The following is a 22666-nucleotide window of genomic DNA, read 5'->3' on the forward strand; positions in this document are numbered from 1 at the left end:
TACTAATCCCATTTTTTAAAAGATTTTTATTGGGGCGCCTGGGTGGCTCAGTTGTTAAGCATCTGCCTTTGGCTCAGGTCATGATCCCAGGGTCCTGGGATCAAGCCCTGCATCGGGGTCCCTGCTCTGAGGGAAGCCTGCTTCTCCCTCTCCCACTCCCCCTGCTTGTGTTCCCTCTCTCGCTGTGTCTCTGTCAAATAAATAAATAAAATCTTAAAAAAAAAAAAGATTTTTATTTATTTGAGAGAGCGAGAGAGCACAAATAGGGGGAGGGGCTGAGGGAGAGGGAGAAGCAGGCTCCCAGCTGAGCAGGGAGCCGGATGTGGGGCTTGATCCCAGGACCCTGCGATCATGACCTGAGCCAAAGGCAGATTCTTAACAGACTGAGCCACCCAGGCGCCCCACTACTAATCCCATTTTGCAAAGGACGAAAATAACAGGAAAACAGGATGTCCTTAAAAAAATCATTTTATCAATGTCCCAGGATTAGACCACTGAAAGCTTGGACTGCCTGAGTCAGTTATCTCAAGGAAGGGAAGCTATGCATCCCAGTAATTAGATGAAAATTGTGAATCCTTGCCCTGTCACAAAGTATCCAAGGGGACCTCACCTCTTTGAGCCCCAGTCTCATCTCTAAAACGGAAATAATTATAATAGGGTTAGTGTGCAAACTAAATGAGCTTACAAATGTAAAGCCAAGTGCTTGTCAATAATTGAAAGCTTGATAATGGTCTTCAATTATCTGACACTTCTACTGAGGACGATTCATTGAGAACAAGGCACAAAATATAAGGAGAAACTAGATCCAATTGTAATAAGGAAATACCCCGTGAGAGAAAAATAAATATCTATTTTTTTTTAAAGATTTTATTTATTTATTTGACAGAGAGAGACACAGTGAGAGAGGGAACACAAGCACGGGGAGTGGGAGAGGGAGAAGCAGGCTTCCCGCTGAGCAGAGAGCCTGATGCGGAGCTCGATCCCAGGACCCCGGGATCATGACCTGAGCTGAAGACAGATGCTTAACGACTGAGCCACCCGGGAGCCCCGAAAAATAAATCTTTAAAATGTGTTAAGTATCTGAAAGTCATAACATGTCTGTAAATACTTTTTTAAAGGAGATAAATCACCTGTCTTAGGGCAAATCTTTTTAATAACCCACGAGTCCTCGGGTTCATGATTAATTGCCCTCTAAAATATCGAGAGTGCATTTACAATCACATTTCTGAAATGCCTTACACATTCGCTGGATCTGTTATCAAAGTCCAGGTGGATTATTCCTAATGAAATCCCGCCCCCTGGCCCCCCTCCCCACCAAAGTAGAAAAGCACCTGTACTCCCTGTTTGCAGCAAGGAAAGTCCCTAAAATTCTTTCTTTCTTGGCCCAACCTTAAAACTGAAACTGCAGCTGCCTTATCTCCACGTTGGATCTGTCTTCTGCCAGGCGTGAGTTTCAGGCCAGCTTCTCCAGGACAGCAGCTGGGCTTGGCCGTGCATCTTAATATTGGCTGGGCAACTCCTAACACCTCGGTCTGAAACCGAGTACTTAATTTGTCAAATCATCCACTAGTCTGAACTGTCCACGCTACCCTTCCTGGCCTAGCAGCCTGGAGACAGCAGACGCCCAGTGACTACCTGAAGGGAAGACTACCTGAAGGGAAGAACGAATGATGGGTGAGAGGAAGGAAGGAAGGAAAGAGGAAGAAAGGAAGGAAGAAGAATAAGCTCAGTTGGCCATCCAAGCTCTCCACTTGCTCAGCCAGAGTTTTTGTCATTCCATCCACACGTCTTGCATATTTTGTTCATATCTGCTTCTCCAAGAAAACATGGGGAGTTCACAGCGCTCAGTGCAATTTCTCTTGCCCTCTAACTTAACAGACACTGGGGCTGGCTCCCACTTGGGACTGGCTCTGCTGTGCGGAGCCAAGACTTGAACACCTCTTTTCAGGGGGAGCTGGATGCCTCAAAATCTGACGAAAGCTGTGGACCCACTGAGCCCAAAAAAGGCCTGCAAGTGCGCTTGCGCACACAGCCTCGCCTTGTTCACATCCGGGTACATTCATGGATTCCTCACCCCCACCAAGTCCCATCAAGAATCACGTGAGTGATTTTTTTTTTTTTTTTAAATGCCACAGTTTCCCTCAGACCTCTTGACTCTGGATCATAGGAGGGAGGCCCCTCCAAGTCTGCACTTTAAACGGCGTGGTGAGGGGCGCCTGGGTGGCTCAGTCGTTAAGCGTCTGCCTTCAGCTCAGGTCATGATCCCAGCATGCAGGGATCGAGCCCTGCATCAGGCTCCCTGCTCCACTGGAAGCCTGCTTCTCCCTCTCCGACTCCCCCTGCTTGTGTTCCTGCTCTCGTTTCTCTCTCTCTGTCAAATAAATAAATAAAATCTTTAAAAAAAAAAATAAAATGGTGAGCCCATTTTGGGTGTATGGGTGAGCCCAACTGTAGCCCAGGTTCGGATCGGAAGGGGTGGACCAGCTTCTTTTGAAGTGCAATCCCAGGACCTCCATCCAGGCACAGAGTGAGTGGGCTTATTTAAAAATGCCAATTCCTGGACCCCACCCAGATTTACAAATGGGGTTCTCTGAGGGGGTGGGGCCCAACACTCCACATTTTTACACAGGTGGTTTTGAAGCACCTTAAAGACTGAGAACTATTCCCAGAATTACAGCTGAAAACCTGTAACCAATTGCTAATTAACTAATCAGCCTTTCAATGGCAGAGCATTCAGGGTGTCCACATTCCAAGGAGTGGGGAGAGGAGCACGGGACCTCCCCCACTCCCTCCTCCACTTCCAGGTCCCTCTCCTTTCCTCACCCTCCCAACCATTTCCTCAACTAACTCTCTACGCACCCTCACCCTCGGGATTGCCAGTCGCTTCCCTCTCTAAACCTGTCATCTGTGTAAAGGGAATGGGCAGGGGTGGCAATGACAGGACCACAGGAGCAAACCTCCACCCCCCCGCTTTACTCAGGTCTTTCCCCAACTTCCTTTTTTTTTTTCCTTAAAGATTTTATTTATTTGACAGAAAGAGACACAGTGAGAGAGGGAACACTAGCAAGGGGAGTGGGAGAGGGAGAAGTAGGCTTCCCGCTGATCAGGGAGCCCGATCCGGGTCTCGATCCCAGGACCCTGGGATCATGACCTGAGCCGAAGGCAGGCGCCCAACGACTGAGCCACCCAGGCGCCCCCCCCCAATTCCTTCTAACATTGTACTTAGTTTGTTGTCCCTCCACCTTCTAGAATGGAAATTCTGTACAGGGGGTGGTCATTTTCACCCAGGGTCCTGACTTCCCAAGAGTGCCTGGCGAAGGGTAGGCTCAGTAGGTTGAAGAGTGACCAAGTTTTGAGCTAAGTGGCTGGCTAATGCCAAACACTCTAAAAAGTAGTAGCTATCACCATAATTTCCCTTCAATGTCAAATGTGAGATATTGAATACTTTAAATTAAGTTGCTTTTGACACCTGATTTATCTTTAGGAAGCAAATAGTAGGATGGGGGAGTGGATAAAATTTTTTTAATTTCCCATTATTGTTTAAAAGAATAGCCAGAGGGATCATATCTAAGCTCAGCTGAGTTTTTGTTGTTTTTCAGAAGAGGAAGAGCAAAATGTGACTGAAAATATAAGACATCTAGGAATAAAACTTCCTCTTCTACATTATAATGCACTGCCCCCCCCACTGCAATGTCCTCAACAAATGGATAGAGGTCATCCCAGCTCCAGGCACCCTGCAAGCCTGATTCTCCCTAGTAAACAGCCTCTCACCAAACACTACTTATTGAGTGCCAACTACATTCTAGGTGCCATGCTGGGGATAGTTCATGGGGCATCCAGCCTGCTGGGAACAGAGAACTCAGGGGATCCCAACCTGAGAAGGGGCTGGGGAGAGATGTCCTGACCAACACCTTGAGGGCAGAAGGTCAGGAAGACTTCCTGGAGGCAGCACCAACTGAGCCGGCCCTGAGAGATGAGTGAACCAGGCAGAAAGCTCAGGGAAGTGCTGCTTGGTGGAAGGGACAGAGTCTGGCTACTCTGCAGATGGACCAGCAGCACCATTAGAAATGTGAATCCAGGGACGCCTGGGTGGCTCAGTCGTTAAGCATCTGCCTTCGACTCAGGTCATGATCCCAGGGTCCTGGGATCGAGCCCCACATCGGGCTCCTTGCTCCACGGGAAGCCTGCTTCTTCCTCTCCCACTCCCCCTGCTTGTGTTCCCTCTCTCGCTGTGTCTCTTTCTTTCAAATAAATAAATAAAATCTTTAAAAAAAAAAAAAAGAAAAGAAAAAGAAATGTGAATCCATGGGCCTTACCCTGGACCACGGTCTTGAACTTGAGCAGTCAGGGGCCAGGGCCCAAGCTATTAACCACCAGGATCATACTCGCCCATTCAAGAGCCTTTCATCAAACAATACTTACTGAGTATTGCATTGCCTGGAATGGAGAAGGGAAGAGGCAAGGCAAGGAGCTAAGAAGTGGTGAGGGGATCTGCACTGAAGGGGTGGAGAGGAGCCAGGAGTTAAAGACGTCACAAGGCCTTCCACCCTGGGCTATCCCCCTCTGCCCTTCTATCACCCCCTCCACCTTGGTCACTCAAATCCATTCACACTGGCCTTCTTGCTCTTCCAGTCCTCTTCAAGGCCTGTGACCTGCTGTTACCTTGATCTAGAACACCCTTCCCCACATCACCTGATCCTTCACCTCTCTGCGATCTTTGCTTAAATGTCCTCTTCAGTGAGGCCTTCTCAAACCATCCCAACTGCTTCCCAGCAATTACTCACTCAGATTCACTTTTCTTAAACATTTGTTGCCCACCCCAACACCCTAAATGCTTTACATATTCATTATGTTTACCGCCTGTTCCCACCAATATACCAGACTACAAACTCCACCTGGGTGATTTGTACATGTCTGGTTCTCTGCTGCATCCCCAGTCCTAGAACAGTGCTTGGCCCACAACAGCTCTTAATCATTATTTACTGAATGAATGAATGAGTGAACGAGCAAATGAATAAATAATGCACAAATGGGACAGATAGGATGGGAGGTGCCATTTGCTGAGATGAGCGCATGGAAGCAAGGTTGCGGAGAGAGCAGTGGACTTTGGATAAGCATTCAGGTGGCTGTGGGACAGCCGGGTGAACGCCCTGGATCTGCTACCCCAGGCCAGAGCATGCTGGCCTCTCCGAGGGCCATGTGGATGGTATAGTTCTTTCCTTGTTCTCTGTGGCTCACTGCAGACTGCTCCAGCAGAGCCTAAGAGTGACTGGGTCCACTAGCCCCAGGGCAGGCAGAGAACCTGCTGCTCCTGTTCTCCAAGCTTGCCGGGTCCCTGCCAACAGGACCCTAGCCAGCCAGCCAGCCAGCCGCAGCCACATTAATGACCTTCTATGGCCCTGTCAGGCCCTATCAGCCCCAGAGGCCAGGCTCAAAGAGCCAAGGGGTTGTTTCCTCATAGCCCCCCACCCTTCTAGTGTGATTCCAGAGCTGGGAGGTCAGGTTCACCTCAGCTACAGGAGACACCAAACAAGCATCCCCTCTGTCATGTTCCTAGCCCCCAGAATCTGCATGGGTGGATCCCTCCACAACCGCCTTGGCTAATGGTACCCCCCTCTGAGCCAACAACAGACTCCTCCCCACGTTCCTGCTCACATGCTACCCAACACCCCAGGCCCAGCTCCACCGGACTCCCCCCGGTAAGAAGCTTCCCAGCTGCTCCAGCCCACACAGGTCTTACCCCACCTGGATTCTGAATGTGCCCATTGTCTGAAAACCTGGCATCTCAGCATTTTCTGATGCTCCTGGATGGATCACCAGACCTCACAGGACAAGAGAATCCTTGTGACTGACGCAAGGCACACAGTAGGCCCTCAAACGCTATACTGAGGGGAACTTGGTCAGCTTCTAGGATGTTAAAAATACCTTCCTCGGTTAAAGAGAATTAGGGGGAGAAGTTCAACCATTGATGTGCAAAAATTTCCAGGACATATTTATAAAGGATGCTCAGGAGATGATTACATTTTGCAGCACAATTCGTATTTCCATTTATGGAAAACTCTAATTTAAAGGAGGAAAAACCACAAATAGGGACACACATGTTCTGTGAGTGGTTAGGAAAATGTCTGGGAGGATACACACCAAATTGCTAGCGGCAGCCACCTGAGAAGGGGAGGGAATTTGGGAAGGTGTTTAAATTTTCTATTATAGATTATTCAGGTCTTCCGAGGAAACAGTGTAACGAGCCCCACGTATCCAGCACGCAGCACCAACAATCCCCAACTTGTGATTTCATGTATATCCCGACCCCCAACTCCTTACCCATCCCAGACGCCTCCTTCCATCTGTAACTAAGTCAGTGTCAACCACTGGAAGATTAAGACTGCTCCCCCCTCCCCTCAAAAAAATAATCCCTATCCATACTACTCTTAAGGTTTTTATTTTTTTATTTTTTTTAAAGATTTTATGTATTTGACAGAGAGAGACACAGCGAGAGAGGGAACACAAGCAGGGGGAGTGGGAGAGGGAGACGCAGGCTTCCTGCAGAGCAGGGAGCCCGATGCAGGGCTCGATCCCAGGACCTGGGACCATGACCTGAGCCAAAGGCAGACGCTTAACGACTGAGCCACCCAGGCGCCCCACTCTTAAGGTTTTTAAAAACAAAATACTTTCCGTCCGATCATGATTGGTAGGGAGATCAAGGAAGCTGGCGCGTTCACACAGTTAACAGGTTTAAAACCTCCACCCCCCCAAAAGTGATTAAGAAGGAACTTTAAGCAGAAGTTTAGAAAAGGAAAATATTATAATTAGCCTAAGCAGTTCTGAAATGGTGGCTTGCAAACTTGTCTCTTGCCACACTTCACGGTTAAGATTTAAAAGGGAGCTCAAGGGGGGCCTGGGTGGCTCAGTCCTTAAGCCTCTGCATTCGGCTCAGGTCATGATCCCAGGGTCCTGGGATCGAGCCCTGCATCGGGCTCCCTGCTCGGCGGGAAGCCTGCTTCTCCCTCTCCCACTCCCCCTGCTTGTGTTCCCTCTCTCGATGTCTCTGTCAAAGAAATAAAATCATTAAAATAAAAAAAATAATAAAAGGGAGCTCAAGGGCACCAGTAACACCCCCTTTCATTCTGGGTTTCCAAGGGGGAGGGGATCTTGAAGCTTCATTTATTACCTCAAGGGCTCAAACTGGTCAAGGACTTTGAAGGCTGCAGTGGGTGGACCTTGAGGCTCCTTTCTAGGCCAAAGTGAAGAATCTGGAATGCAGATATTCCCAGAAACGGAGCATGTGCCTCTAGCTCTGTGATCCTGGGCTGGTCCATAAAACTCTAGTGGCTTCTGAAAATGGAACTGTCATACTACCTACCTCAAAGGTTAGTGTAGGGATTAAAAAACGAGATCCTACATCAACAGTGGAATACTCAATCAATACCTGGGTGCAATGATTATTTTGGTATAGTTTAACAATATTACTATTCTGACACCTACCAGCTGTGTAATCTGGCCCACTCAGCTAACCTCAAAGAACCAGCCAATTCATGTATAAACTAAGAAACCAGATGGTTCCTGGGGTGCCCGGCTGGCTCAATCGGTAGAGCACGCAACTCGATCTCAGCATTCTGAGTTTGAGCTCCATGTTGGATGGAGAGGTTACTTAAAAATAAAAATCTTTAAGATGATTAATTAAACATCTTCAAAAAAAAGAAAAAAGAGGGGCACCTGGGTATCTCAGTTGGTTGAGTGTCTGACTCTTGTTTTGGCTCAGGTCATGATCTCAGGGTCCTGGGATTGAGCCCCCATCAGGCTCTGCACTCAGCAGGGAGTCTGCTTGGACTTCTCTCATTCCCTTTCCCTCTGCCCCTCCCGCTACTTGCTGGTGCAGCTGGTGGCATTAAGTATCTATACATACCTAACTCAAGAAACACTGGGAAAATATATAAATAAGAGTAGTTAAGAGAGGGACTGAGCAGTTGGGAGTTCACAGAAAAAGCACCAGCCAGGTACGGGTAGTACAGAGATGGCGACCTAAACTTTGGGTTAGCAGACCAGGTGTTCAAATCACTGTCTGCCATTTCCTAGCTCTGTGGCCTTGGGCAAGTCGCTAGCTCTGAGTCTCAGTTCCCTCTTCCCTAAAATTGAGGTAGCAGGAGTGTCAAGCACATAGGAGGGTTGAACCAATGGGTATGACGATAAAGTGGCTTCATGACGGTGGACCTGGTTGGCAGTGCTAGACTTGTAGACAAACCACTTGCACTTGAATGGGTGTGGGATCGAGAGTATCTTAGATATGGGGAGGTCAAGGAGCAAAGACACAAGGGGATGTAGCCTTTCCTCATCCTTAATCTTCCTCTCTGGCTCCTCCAGTCTCTAACATTTATACATTTTTTCACCCCCTAGACACAACTCTAAAGCAGAAACATCTAGGGGCGCCTGGGTGGCTCAGTCGCCTTAAGTGTCTGCCTTCAACTCTGGTCATGATCCTAGGGTCCTGGGATCGAGCCCCATGTTGGGCTCCCTGCTCAGCGGGGAGCCTGCTTCTCCCCTCCCCTCCCCGCCCGAGCTCTCTCACTCTCTCTCTTTCAAATAAAATAAATAAAATCTTAAAAATAAATAAATAAAGCAGAAACAACTAACAATAAAAACTCAGTACTTCAAAGCGCTCGTTATATGCCAGGCACTGAAAACACTTCAGACGTGCTAACTCACTGCGTCCTGTCAGCCCTGTGAGGCAGGAACGGCAATTTTATCCCCTTTTTATAGGTGAGAGGACTGAGGCACAGAAAGTTTGAGTAACTTATCCAAGGTCATATGGCAAGGAAGAGTTGAGTCAGAATTTGAACCCAGACAATCCTGCTTCTCATACTGCCCTCCCCAAATCATCTTCACTCCCGGAGGGGACGCAAAGAGACTCTTTCCTTCGCTTCACAGGATAAAAGAGAAATAAATGCCGAAGATTGAAGTCACAACCTTGACGGTGTGTTCAATCTCTGTAGGAGTGCAACCTCACACCTGGTAAGTGAAGTTCAGTTGCCTTGATTGAACCACCTCCCAGGTATTTAATTCCCAAAGTTTTTAAGTACTCCCATGGTTCAGGTGAGAGGATTAGCAGAAAGGAGGAAGAAAAAAGAAAGAGTCGGAGAAATTATAACTAGATTCCAAAGTCCAAAGAAAAATCAGCACAATTTACATGAAAGCTTCCAAATCAAAGACTCTAATGACAAGCTCCGATGCAGATGCAAGAGCATTTCTTTATCAATGCAGACTTAAGTCAGAAGGTACAAGAAGTACACCCACAAACTCTCATTTCTCCAGAAAGTTTAAGTCATTACAAGCCCAGGAGCCAAGGTGGTAATGAAATCGGCCACGTGACCTTCACCAAGCAGCTGTGAAGCCCTGTCATTTCTGCAAAACCTCAGTTCCCTTCTTGCTAAGAGGAGAGAGATCTTAGGGCCAGTATCCTGGGATTTATGACTAAGAGCAGGCACCGCATGTACCTGTTCCTATGAGGGTGAGGTCACAGAGTGGACTCAAGCTGCTCCTGATAACCTCACCAGGAGAGGCCGCTGGGCCGGTGATTCAGGGCTCCACCCTACCTGTCAGTAAGCACCCAGGCTATTGTCCCATGGCTGACTCAAGGGGTGACGTTTTCTACAGAAAACGCACAACTTTTCCCACAAACAACTTGGTCATCTTGCTCCCTTTTCAAACACTCCCACACAACTGGGATGAAGAATCTGAGGGGGAGTTAGTTTGCAGCCTTTTAAAAGTCCCTCCTACTTCGTTCTGACTAAGAAGGTCTTGGGACACTGGTATACGTGTAACCCCCAGCCCCCCACCCACACACCCAATGTGCTCAAGAGTCATGATGCCTTTAGGACAATCTCATCCCCCTGCACGAGGAGGTTAAGAAAACCAGATTTAGAGCCCTATTCCTCTCGGGCAACACACCAAGGGGCGGGTGGCACGGAAAGCAGATCAGATCCTAGTTTAAATATGATACCCGTTAAAGGAGATGTAGTGACAATTAGCTCTCAGGATTATTCCTCTAGAAAAATACCTGCCCGGAGATTAGCCTTTTTTCCCCCCCCTGAGGTGTAGTTGACATAAAATATATTCATTTCAGATGTACAACACAGTGATTTACATTTATACACATTACAAAGAGATCACCAGATAAATCTAGCTACCATCTGTCACCATATAAAGTTGTTAGCCACTATTAATTATATCCCCTATGCTATACAGTGTATCCTGTGTCATATTTCTTTTTAAGATTTTATTAAAAAAATTTTTTTAAAGATTTTGTCAGAGACAGAGCACAAGCAGGGGGAGCGGCAGAGGGAGAAGCAGGCTCCCCACGGAGCAAGGTGCCCAATGTGGGACTCGATTCCAGGACCCCAAGATCATGACCTGAGCTGAAGGTTGACGCTTAATGGACTGAGCCACCCAGGTGCCTCACCCGTGTCTTATTTTAATATCTGGAAGTCTGTACCTTTAAAGAGAATAGTCTTTATTTTTTTAATAGTCTTTAAATGGCATCAATAAGGACTTAAAACAATGTGGGAAGCCAGGTCCCTCAAAGACCTAGACCAATTCTAACACCTCTTGAGCACCTCACTTCCTCAGGTCTTTACATAAATGTCATTTAGTGATGATTCCCCCAAACCCCTCCACTCCAACACTCATAGTTCTATCCTCTTTCCTCCTGTATTTTTCTCCTTCCACAGACCACCATGCTGTCTCCTGTCTCCTCTGATGAGAAGGGAAGCTACACAAGGGCAAGGATTTGGGGTTTTGTCCTGTTCTATCCTCAGTGCCTAGCTAAGCACAGTACTGCTGGCAGGTGCTCAACCTAAATTTGTTCGGTGATCAGACAGAAGACAGCTGTCCGGAAGGACTTCTCTCCCCCTGAGACCTTCAGAGCAGGAATTACCCATCCTCCACACCTGGCCAATCACAGACCATCTGTGAAAAGTTGTCTTTTCCTGCTGTAAAGAGCACAGGCTATGCTGTGCTCCGGAGTCCAAAAGCCACCACAGCACCCGGCCAGGCTCCCCTCTTTCCCGTCTGCCTGACCCGAACTAGCTTAGCCTCTCAGAACTACAACGGTCACGTCTCACTGGTTGGTGAGGTTTAAAGGAGAGAGACAGCATATGGGAAGATCTGGACACACAGTAAGTACTTGTCAGTGAAATGTTGTTTATGAGAATAGAGGATGAAACGGTAATGATTTTTTTGTTAAGTATGTCTCAAATATTGCATGGAACATACTAATACAAAATTAGTCACTATTTATCTGAAATTCAAATATAATTGGGCATCCTGTATTTTTATTGGCTAGACCTGGCAACTCTACACATTAGGTAGTTACCCTCCTGAAGACAGGGTGATGGATCTTACATAATGATTTATAAGATACTGCCCTACAGTACCCTCTCAATATTTTTTTAAGATTTATTTATAAATAAATATATTTGGGACAGAGTGAGTGAGAGAGTGTGTGAGAGCACAAGTTGGGGGGGAGGGTGATGGGAAGAGGGAGAAGCAGGCTCCCCACTGAGTAGGGAGCTGATCCCAGGACCTGGGGATCATGACCTGAGCCGAAGGCAGAAGCTTAACCAACTGAGCCATCCAGGCACCCCACCTTCTCAACATTTATTGATCAGATGGATTTTGGAGTTGTGAGATATGTATCTCGGCCATGAGCTAATTAAGATGCCTTCAAGTTTTTGTCTTGGGAGTTTAGCATCCCTCAACAAGTTCCTTCCAGGCTTCTGTGCATTGCCAAGAACCAGAAGAATGGATACCAGATCTTAATTAATGGCCCTAAAAGATGCTGCAGATACCCAGGAAGAAGGTGTTGGGTGTAGCTAGGAGTCTCGCTCAAGGAAGTTGTTACCCAGACAATAGGAAACCAAACAGATGGCTCCGGCCGACTCGGATCTCTGTTTAGATTTTGATCTGGTGCTTCCTTACACCAAGAAGTGTGGGGCAGAAATGGCTCCTGTGACCTTTAGACTCTAGATTGCAAGCTGTTTTGTGACAAGACAATTAGGTAAGGTTACGCTAGGGGTGTCAGGGCTCAGAGAAGCTGGAGCATGCCAAGCAGAGACACATGCCCTGTGAATATCCCCTCCTCGTGTCCTTCTATGGCTCATACTGACAAAGTTCTAGCTTTTCTTTAAAACCAAAAGTGCCCTGGAATCGTTTCTAAATACAAAAAATATGTTAAGATCTATACATACACACTGAAACCTCATTTATTCATTCAACAAACACTTACTGAGTACCTATTATGTGCCAGGCACTGTTCTAGATGCAATACAGCCTGAACTAAACAAGATGAAATTCCTGGCCTCCTGAAGCTTCTATTCTACTGGAAGGAGACAGAAAATGGACAGAAGAAATAAGTGAAATACATAGCATGCTAGATGATGAAATGTGCTACAGAGGAAAATAAAGCAGAGGAGGAGGAAAGGGAGTGCTAGGAGAAGGGGTAACTATCTCAAATAGTTTCAAGGGTTTCAAGAAAGGCTTCACTGAGAGGGTGACATGTGAGCAAAAACTTGGACCTAAATGAATGAGCCGTGGGGTGCCTGGCTGTCTCAGTTAGTAGAGCAAGCAGCTCTTGATCGCGAGGTCATGAGTTCAAGCCCCACGTTGGGCACAGAGCTTACTTAAAAATAAATAAGCGAGTGAGCCATGCAGGTATCAGAGAAAAGTATTACAGACAGCAGTAACAGCCAGTGCAAAGGCCCTGAGGTAGAAGTGTGCCTGCTGCGTTCTAGGTACAGTCAAGAAGAAATGACAGTAAGGGGTAGGGGAAGGGTTGTGGGGGGGGCAGATCATGGAAGCTTTGCCCATCATAGAGAGGACTTTGACTTACATTCTGTGTGAAATGGGGAGCCACTGGTGGATTTTGATTTTTAACTTTTTTTTAAGATTTTATTTATTTGTCAGAGAGAGAGCAAGAGAGAGAGAGCCCGAACATAAGCAGGGGGAGTGGCAGGCAAAGCAGGCAGAGGGAGAAGCAGGCTCGCCGCTGAGCAGGGAGTCTGATATGGGACTCAATCCCAGGACCCTGGGATCATGACCTGAGCCGAAGGCAGATGCTTAACGACTGAGCCACCGAGGTGTCCCTAACTTTTTTAATTGAAGTATAATTGACATGCATTTTATTAGTTTCAGTTGTGCAACATACTATTCACTATTTGTATTAACTTGAATTTTAAAAACCATAACTCGTGGCTGTTGGATGGAGAGAACACTGTTGTGGGAGACAAGAAAGGAGGCTGTTGCAATAACTTAGGTGAAGACACTCTTAAAACTTCTTTCGCAAAAACTCTTCTGGGAACAGAAAAGGTGTATGAGCGAGTCTGAATGCCAAACCACAGAAACAGGTGTTTTCCCTAGCCTTCAACTTGCCTAGGTACCATATATCTGAAAGGCTTTCAGCTTGTTACAAGCTCTCCTAATTACAAAGCCCACTAATTATTATCTAGGCCTTGGCCAATTATCCCACAGGGTCCTGTGCTGGCCACGGTTTATGATTTTGCTCATGGTGAACAGGTTCAACCCTTCCAGACAGGCTCCACTAGATCCCAGCAATAACACCTGAGCTCACAAGGATCCGGGCCCAGATCTCTCTCGCACCTTGAAAGAGTCCCAGTTGGAACCTTAGTTTAGGACACTTTCCCTCCCAACTCCTAATTCTGAATGCCAACTGAACTGCATTTTCAGAGACCCAGAAAGCTGAAGACCAACAGAAAGGAAAAGAAGTGCACTTCAGCTAGCATTTATCTGGAATTGGAGGTAAAAGGGAAACAGGATGGAAATTACCCACATGTGGAAGGCAAGAGACCCTTCAAACGCAGAAGCAGCTGAATTCCAGCATCACAGTTAAAATTAGTGATACAAAAGGTATAAAGACATCTTTTCCTAAGGGGAAGGAGGGAATTTCTTACCCTTAGGAAAGGTGACTTAGGTTCCACTGGAGATGTAGTTTGGCAACAAGGCACAAGAGGGGCACGATGAGAGCGTGGGTTTTGGGAGATAAAAGTACAGGACTGTCGCCCCACCTACGCTACTTCCTGGGTCAGGGTGATAAGGAGACTTTTTCACTGTCGACCACATACGTATTTTTTTTTTTTAACACATACATATATATTTTAACCAAGTGAATGATTCGTCTAGTAAAAGAATAGTAAGGGGGGGAATAGAAAGAGAAACCCCAGGGCACCGGGCAGGCTCAGTGGGTAGAACATGCAACTCTTGATCTCAGGGTCGTGAGTTCAAGCCCCACATTGGGCACAGAGATTACTTAAAAAACAAAACATAACAAAAAACAGAAAGACAAAACCCTCTATTAACTGCAGACTCAAGTCCAAGGCCTTGGGATAGCCTGGCTGCAGCCTATATAAGCAGTTACATCCTGGGATCCTCCCCTGCAAGCTACCCTCCCTGTCCAAGAAAGCACAGCTCCAGCCTAGCTCCTTTATGCCCCGCCATGCCTCTGAGCACCCCGTTTCCAATTCCTGGAGAGCCTGTTCACCTTCCCTGTCTGGCTGAAACCCTCTCACTCACCAAAGTGACCGCTGAACACTTCCCCACCACACAGCCCTTCTCAGAAGGTAAAAGGTACTGGAATTACCCTCTGCAGGGTTCTCAGAGATTTCTGCAATCTCCCTGAGAGCAAGGGCTGGGTCTAAAGTTAGTACCCCTAGCACTGGCTACATAGTGGGGAGAGGTATGTGCATTGGCTACTTCTCTGGATCCCCCCATTCCTACCCCATCAGCCCCATTCCACACCCATAGAGCACTCCTTCACACGCATGGCAGAAGGACCAGCCTTATCCCTTCTGGATCCACAGTGCCCTTGAATCCCTTGGCCTTACTTAAGCTGGACAACCAGATGTTCATACACCCGGCTGGCACCAGGTATTTACTCATCCGACATTTCTGCCCTAGCTACTGGAGTTGTCCAGGGCAATGAATCTGGTGGCAACAGCAACCTGGGGAGCTTTAAAAAATGCCATATCCAGAACCCCACTCTCAAGCTCAGTGAATTTGCAGGAGGGCAAATCTGTATCTTTGAAGTGTTCCAGGTGATTCAATACTTAGCCATGCAGGTGAGCCATAATCTCAGGGGCTGGGGCATAGCATTTTTGGCAATGGGGAAACAGACAGTATACTAAAGCTTGTTTATTATGAAATAATTTTATTTATTTTTTAAAGATTTAAAGTAAGCCCCAACGTGGGGCTCAAACTTCCAATCTGAGATCAAGAATCACATGCTCTACCAACTGAGCCAGCCAGGTGCCCCATGAAATATTTTTCAAATTAGAAGGGGTGCCTGAGTGGCTCAGTTGGTTAAGTGTCTGCCTTCGGCTCAGGACGTGATCCTGGGGTCCTGGAGGGTCCTGGAATTGAGCTCTGCTCAGGAAGTCTGCTTCTCCCTCTCACTCTGCCCCTCCCCCCATGCTTGCGTGAGCGCAGCGTGCTCGAGTGCCTGCGCGCTCGCGCGCACTCTCTCTCTCTCAAATAAATTTAAAAAAAAACAAAACAAGACAGAAGCTGACAATTTCAATCTTCCCATTCCAGCTGCTCCTTGCCCCACTCCTCCCACTCCAACTGCAAACAGTATTCATGAGCAGGTCCACAGGCAGCCCCACCCAGGTACACTGCACAGTGGCAAGCAAGAAAACGCCACAGAACTGCCTTTCCTAGCAAAGGGCACTTTGGTCTAGTCACTGTTTGCAGAGCAGTGTTTGCTTTAACACAGAAGCAGGGAGAGTGAGGAAACTGGTTTGGCTGGTTTACTGGGTGGGAAAGAACACAGGGAAAAGTTTGAACCAAAGGTAAAACACACGGTAGAGGCTCAAACAGAAGGCGCCAAATAGTCCAGGGGCTTTAATATTTAATATGCATTGAGCACCTGGTAGTATTATGCCCATTTTACAGATGAGGAAACTAAGGCTTAGAGGGTAAAGTCCTTGGCCAACATCCCCTCAGCCGGCAAGGGGCAATTCAATCTAGGCAGCCTGACTCAAGAACTTTCTAAATGATGGAACTGTGGCTGGGGGTGGGCGGGGGGTGGGGGGTGGGGATTGGAGGTAGATTAAAGGAAGGAAAGGGAAGAGGAAATGTGCAAAAAGGGGGTGGCTAAAGCCATCCCAACAGTAGCAAACATGAGCTGAGATGTATAAAAGGTAAACTTAAATTAGCAAGAAAAGAGACAGAGATAGAGAAAGGAAGAAAGGCTACCAGGAGGATTTCTTTTGACCAAAGATAAAAAACACTTAAAAATGACTGCCTTTCCCCTTCCAGATTCAGGTTTGAGGGCTCCCACCTCTGTGCTCTGGCTCTGAGAGGGAAGCACTCAGCACACTATACCCCTGGGACACACTTATCAAGGTAGCCCAGCTTCCAGAACCACTGAAGGGGCGTGCAACCCTCACATGAGTCTTAGAAAGTTCACAGACTCACCTCCGTTTCGATCAACATCTAGGGCTGGCCTGAGGCCAGAGAGTTTGAGAGAGAAAAAAAAAAAGGAAAGAAAATGTATGAGGGATAATAAATATTTATTAATTCATCATTTGTTTAAAATATCTGAGTGCCTACTCTGTCCCTAAGAAAAAAGAGGCACCATCTAATGAATCTTTCCTGTTTCTTTACATCATCTCACTTGCTCTATGCTCAGCTCACATCGGCTTTATTCATTACTGTAACCCCAGAGGCTAGTCCAGTGCTGGCACTCTTATTTGTTGCCTAGCCAAATAAACGAACATACACATTTAAGTCTCACAACAAACCACTAAGTATTATTGCCTCCCCCCATTCACAGACGGGGAAACCGAGGTTCATTGAAGTAAAGTGATTTACCCAAGGTCACACAGCTAGGAGCTGAAAGGCAAACCTGGATCTTCTTTTTTTTTAAGATTTTATTTACCTGTGGGGCGCCTGGGTGGCTCAGTTGTTAAGCGTCTGCCTTCGGCTCAGGTCATGGTCCCAAGGTCCTGGGATCAAGCCCCACATCAGGCTCCCTGCTTCGGCCGGAAGCCTGCTTCTCCCTCTCCCACTCCCCCTGCTTGTGTTCCCTCTCTCGCTGTGTCTCTCTCTGTCAAATAAATAAATAAAATCTTAAAAAAAAAGATTTTATTTGAGAGACGGGGGGCGGGGAGAGAGAACAAGTAGGGGGAGGGGCAGAGGAACAAGCAGACTTCCGGCTGAGCCAGGCTAAATCCCACCCCTGGGATCATGACCTCAGCTTCAAGTCAGACACTTAACCGACTGAGCCACCCAGGCGCCCCAAACCTGGATCTTTCATGTGCTTACTCAGACTATCCTGACCAGGAATACAGACTTCATTCCCCTCATTGAAAGCCCAAAGCCCTGAAAGGAGATGGGAGTTGAGGCAGAGTGGAAACCCAGAAAGTCTGAACTGTGACAGGTGCCTCTCGGGGATTTTAGGGTTTTGGCAGCTCCTGGGAGATGTGAGAGCTGATTGCCTCAGCGTCTGGCTTATCTGGGGCTACGCTTGGAAGGGAATGTGTAACAGACACCAAGGTGAGCATTTCGGAAGAAGAGACTCACCCAATATAAAGCCCCGGAGAGCAAACAGGGATTTCCACAACCACCTGGCAGAGGCAGGGCAGGTCCGGCAGGCCCCACGGGGGAACAGCAGGCAGACTTCCTTACACAGGACGCATGTGAGGAAGCCTGGGCTTCTCACAGACACAAAGACAAGAACAGGAGGACCCAGGTCTCCTTCATCAGTGAGCGCAGCACCATGCTTTATCACAGAAGTGAGTAATGAGGAAGTGAGTCTGAGGGGTGGGAGAGGGAATCTGATGATGTAAGGGAGATCCCAAAGCAGGTTTCTGTATTTGTTTTTTTTATTTATTTTTATTTTTTATTTTTTTAAAGATTTTATTTATTTTTCAACAGAGAGAGAGAGACAGCGAGAGAGGGAACACAAGCAGGGAGAGTGGGAGAGGGAAAAGCAGGCTTCCCACTGAGCAGGGAGCCTGATGTGGGACTCGATCCCAGGACCCTGGGATCATGACCTGAGCTGAAGCCAGACACTTAACGACTGAGCCACCCAGGCGCCCTTTTTTTTTTTTTAAAAGCCCAGTTTAATTAGGAGGTCTGCACACTGTTTCTACCACCTTTCAACACATCTTTTAGAAAGGGGAAATGGATGTATTTAATCCACACAAGTGGGTGCTTGTGAGCTAGGTCAATCCATCAAGCAGCCAGAGCTCAAACCCAAAACATAAACCCTGTTTGCCCAAAACCAGGTGGTAGAGGAAGCAAAGCAATGAAGCCATCAGTTTAAAAGCCTACCTGCTTTTCCTCCCCCCACCCCACTCCCCCCACGCCTCAATCAACTTAAAGCAGAGGGCACTATGATGATACTTCTTAGATCCCAAACTGTCTAATAGCCTGGGTTTCGCAAACCAGTTTGTGCCAGGAAAAAGAAAAATGATCAGAAATTCTAGAGAACCAGTTTATAGTGACTTGTTTTTTAAAACCTTCTCCATTTTAGAACCTGGAGAGAAACCAATGAAATCAATACAAGGCTCCGACTGCGGGGTCACCATCTCACAGAGCACGACAATCACCCCAGCAAACCACCCCAGGGTCCCGAGTTTGGTCAAACCCTATTTGTGACACTCTATGGCCAATGGTGGACAAAAAGTAACAGGTTCCTTGTTTTCAAATTCCCATGAGGGGCGCCTGGGTGGCTCAGTCAGTTAAGCTTCTGCCTTCGGCTCAGGTCATGATCCCAGGTCCTGGGATTGAGCCCCGCATCGGGCTCCCAGCTCGGCAGGAAGCCTGCTTCTCCCTCTCCCACTCCCCCTGCTTGTGTTCCCTCTCTTGCTCTCTCTCTGTCAAATAAATAAATAAATCTTTTAAAAAAATAAATAAATACATAAATAAATAAACCTGGTGCTCATGTCACATCCCTCCATTTCCTTGGAGGGCCCAAAGAGTGAGGCCACCACCCTAACTCCCAGCTGCCTTTTTAAAATCACAAAGCCAGTTCTCTGAGGTCGCATGTGATTTTACCAGAAGGGCACTCCTATCCTGGGGTAATTGGCTAATTCCACACTGGATTGGTAGGAAATCCCAAAACAGTGAAAGGTCAGAAAATTTGTGGAGTGGGGTGGGTCTTGGATAGAAAGAAACTGAAACCAGCCACCCGACCAAGGAGCTGGAAGAGGCGGCCCCTGCCACCAGGATCACCAGCTGCAGACCCCCTGCACTTCCCCCTAGTCTGATCCATCACCACCACCTCCTCTCCTCAGGCTCCTGCCACATCAACATCTCTGCTCTCTCAGGCACACAGTGAGGACAACACCTGCTTCACGACGGACACTAACTCTCCCAAACGCCATCTTTCTTTTTGAGATTATTGAGAAGGGGAGAGAACCGGATAAAGACCAGAGGTTATGTTTCAGTTTCCTCCCCTGCAAAATCGACGAGCAATGGTGCCTACCCTCATAAAGCAAAATTAGGTAAAAGGAAACACTCGCTCCAGAGTCTGGTTCAAAAGGAATAGGTGCCGCTATTAATAATAATGGTAATATTTATATTATGTAATAATACTATTGGTCGGACCAAGAGCTTGTGGGGGGAGGGGGGGGGCAGGGCGGGAGCAATAAAAGCCAGACTAACCCGCATTTGGAGCTACCAAATGTCCTGGTGCTGGAAAACAAAGTGACAGGAGCTTGTCTTGGACAACCCATACTAACAAACACTCACACTCGCAGTTTCTAACCCCTGCCTCCATCTTCAAAGCTGGGTCAACTTTGCCTCCTCCAAGAAGCCAGTCCTCACTGCCCACTGATAGCCATCAAAACATCCCACGCCACCCACATTCTTTGGCACCTAAATGCCCATGTCCCACAGTGCCCTCTAAGTGGGTCCTGGGACATTCTCCATAATCTGCTGGAATGTGACATAGTAACAGCAGGCTGGAGCGTCCCTGTATCTCTTCAATTCATTCCTGGGTGCCCAGCACAGGGCTGGGCAGAATATCAACCATCGACTAATGGTGGACCCACTGGAAAAATCAGACAAACACTTCCTTTCTGACTCAATAGAGAGCGCCACACAACACAGGCCCCAGAAAAGCAAATATGTTTAATCAATGAAGCTGCAGTTTCGGTTGAAAAAAAAAATGCCGCCCACTGTTGGAACAACTTCCAAAATTCAAACAATCTTCACACAACAGCATGATTGCTGCAGTTTTCACGTGACCGAAGAATGAAGAAATGCAGTGAATTTCCTCTGGGAATTGTGGGTGATTTCTCACTTGAAAAAGTGTTTTAGGGGCACCTGGGTGGCTCACTCGTTAAGCATCTGCCTTTGGCTCGGGTCATGGTCTCAGGGTCCTGGGATGGAGCCCCACATTGGGCTCCCTGCTCAGCGGGAGGCCTGCTTCTCTCTCTCCCACTCCCCCTGCTTGTGTTCCCTCTCTCCCTGTGTCTCTGTCAAATAAATAAATAAAAGTTTTAAAAAAAAAAGTGTTTTATAGTTATGATACTCGCCCCATCAACTAAAATCAAGAGGAAGAAGTCGTTTGGTAGGAAATAAGCATCTGGGAGTCAGTGAAACCAGAAGAGAAACCAAGCTTCCCTTGCTCTCTCACTCCTGGGGACCAGTGAAGTGAAATAAAGCAAACTCTATAATCCCGATTATCACAGTGACAAGGCCCAGAAATACACTGTGTGCCTTTTCATTCCCCGAGTCAGAGCTATCGGGCTTTTTTTAAAAACCATTATTCCTTGGGGAATAGTACCTGTATGGAAATGTTTTCACCTCTTTGAGCAAATGCCACAACCTGATAACCAAGAGAGGGCACCCAGATGGTGCAGAATGGGCCCTGGAGTCAGGCCTCATTCAAATTCCTGCTCTGCTGACCTTGGGTAAGTGGACTCCACCCTCTGAGCCTCCATTTCCTTATCTGCAAAAGGGGAATTACTGAGCTCTCCCCACCCCCCCAATACATCAGGTTTCTGAAGTCTGAAATGACAGTCTCTCAAGTGGTCAGGACAAAATAGGACACATTAAAGGCCTCTAAGTAAGTGCCCCCTTCCCAACATCACCATACAAGGGTAGCCCTCTCTGGTTAAGGTTTAGATCCCTTCATCTGTGTAAATTCCAAAGGGGTATCGTTTCAACCAGGACAAAAGGGCTTTGCCCAGGGGCGTGGAAGGGCAATTTCTCAGACCCTTCCCAGGCTCAGGACTTACCTCTGCCCAGGACTCGGCCTCTCTCCAAATGTCGCCGGGGCACTGTGAACGTGTAGCTGTCAGCGCCAAAGCCAGGACGGCAGGGCTCTGGCTCCTGGCAGAGCCACGATGAAACCTGGAGTAGGGGAAAGGTATGAAACCAGGGTGACCTGGGAGGGGGGGGGCGTCCCCTCCTGCCCACACCGAAACCAACTGCGCCTCCCCTCCCTCGCTCCCAGCGTCGGCATTGTGGGAGGGAGCCACCCTCACCCCCAACCCCCAGGGCAGGCAGCCACGCCAAACTCTTTCACTCCGAAACCCGCTGCCGCCAAGCCCCCAGGTACTCCCGGGAAAGGGGGCTGCTGGGTCAGTGCCTCCCCACCAACCACCCCTTTCCTTCCGGTCTCTTTCATTTCACTGGAGGCATCTTTACTCTTCCCCACTTCACTTTCCACACACCGGGAACGCCCCCACTCCCAAGTCTACCTCCTCACAAGGAGGGGCGCTCCAACACCTTTGAGCCCTTTATTATCCCAGGGGAGCCTCCATACCTGTTTACTAACCTTTCTTTACACGGCAGATGCCTTTATTTCTATTGATTTCCCTTTCCTTACCTCAGGGGTCGTCCCCATTACTCCTGGCTCCCCTTGACTTGCACCGGGACTCCCCTTTTCTGTATCCTGCCCCCCCACGCCCCTCCCCCACTGCCCGCCCCTAGCCCGTACTGCGGCCAGCCCGGGATCCCCCAGGCCCACAGCGAGGCTCGCCCCCCCACAGCTCGAGTATTCACGCGAGGGAGTGGGCAAAGCCGCGCTCGCTCTCCACCCGCTCCCACTCCCACCTCCGCGGAGCCCAAGAGCGCGGCGCAGCTTCCAGGCCGTTCTTGAAACTAAACTTTCTTGGGAGAAGAGGGGGCGACAGGAGAGAGGAAGGGCCGACGATAGAGAGGAAGGGGGCCGGGGCGCGTGATGGTGGGGCCGGAAGGTGTCCCCCGCAAAGCAAGGGGACGCGACGTACCTGTAGCAGCAGCAGGAGCGCGGAGACGCTAGGGTACCGAGGGCCCATGGCGGGCCGAGCAGGGGTCGGGTCCTGCGGAGCTTGGCGGGCCGACAGTACGGCAGGACTTCCGCGAACTCACAGGTGCTCCGCAGTGCCGGGCGCCAATGAGCTGGGCTGCGTCGCGGCCGCCAGGTGAGCCTGGAAGGCTCCGCCCCCGGCACCGCTGATTGGCTGAGGCTACACCTGCGGCCCACAGCCAATGAGCGGCGGGGCTCAGCCTCAGCTTCCTCCGCCGTTGTGGGGGCAGACGGCTTCAAGCCGCTTCAAGCTGCTCCCGCCCAGTGAGCCGCTACCCGCAGTTGCTAGAATCAGGATGTGGAATAGGGGTTCCATAATTCCTGTTACCTCCAAGTTTCCTCCCAGCTTCCCGGTGC

General features: G+C 48.4%; 1 protein-coding gene across 1 annotated transcript in view; it reads right to left on the reverse strand.

Moving 5' to 3' along the window:
* CDH1 (cadherin 1) overlaps window positions 1-22390 on the reverse strand; it is an 82177-nt gene extending 59787 nt beyond the window's left edge. Inside the window, exons 1-2 of the mRNA XM_036109154.2 lie at window positions 22251-22390; window positions 21255-21369 (exon numbers count right to left, since the gene is read on the reverse strand). Coding sequence (XP_035965047.2) covers window positions 21255-21369; window positions 22251-22298 — 163 coding nt within the window. The 5' untranslated portion in view covers window positions 22299-22390. The remainder of the gene's footprint in view (window positions 1-21254; window positions 21370-22250) is intronic.
* Window positions 22391-22666: the final 276 nt, after the last annotated feature.

Source organism: Halichoerus grypus, chromosome 15, assembly GCF_964656455.1.
Source record: "Halichoerus grypus chromosome 15, mHalGry1.hap1.1, whole genome shotgun sequence".
NCBI lineage: Eukaryota > Metazoa > Chordata > Mammalia > Carnivora > Phocidae > Halichoerus > Halichoerus grypus.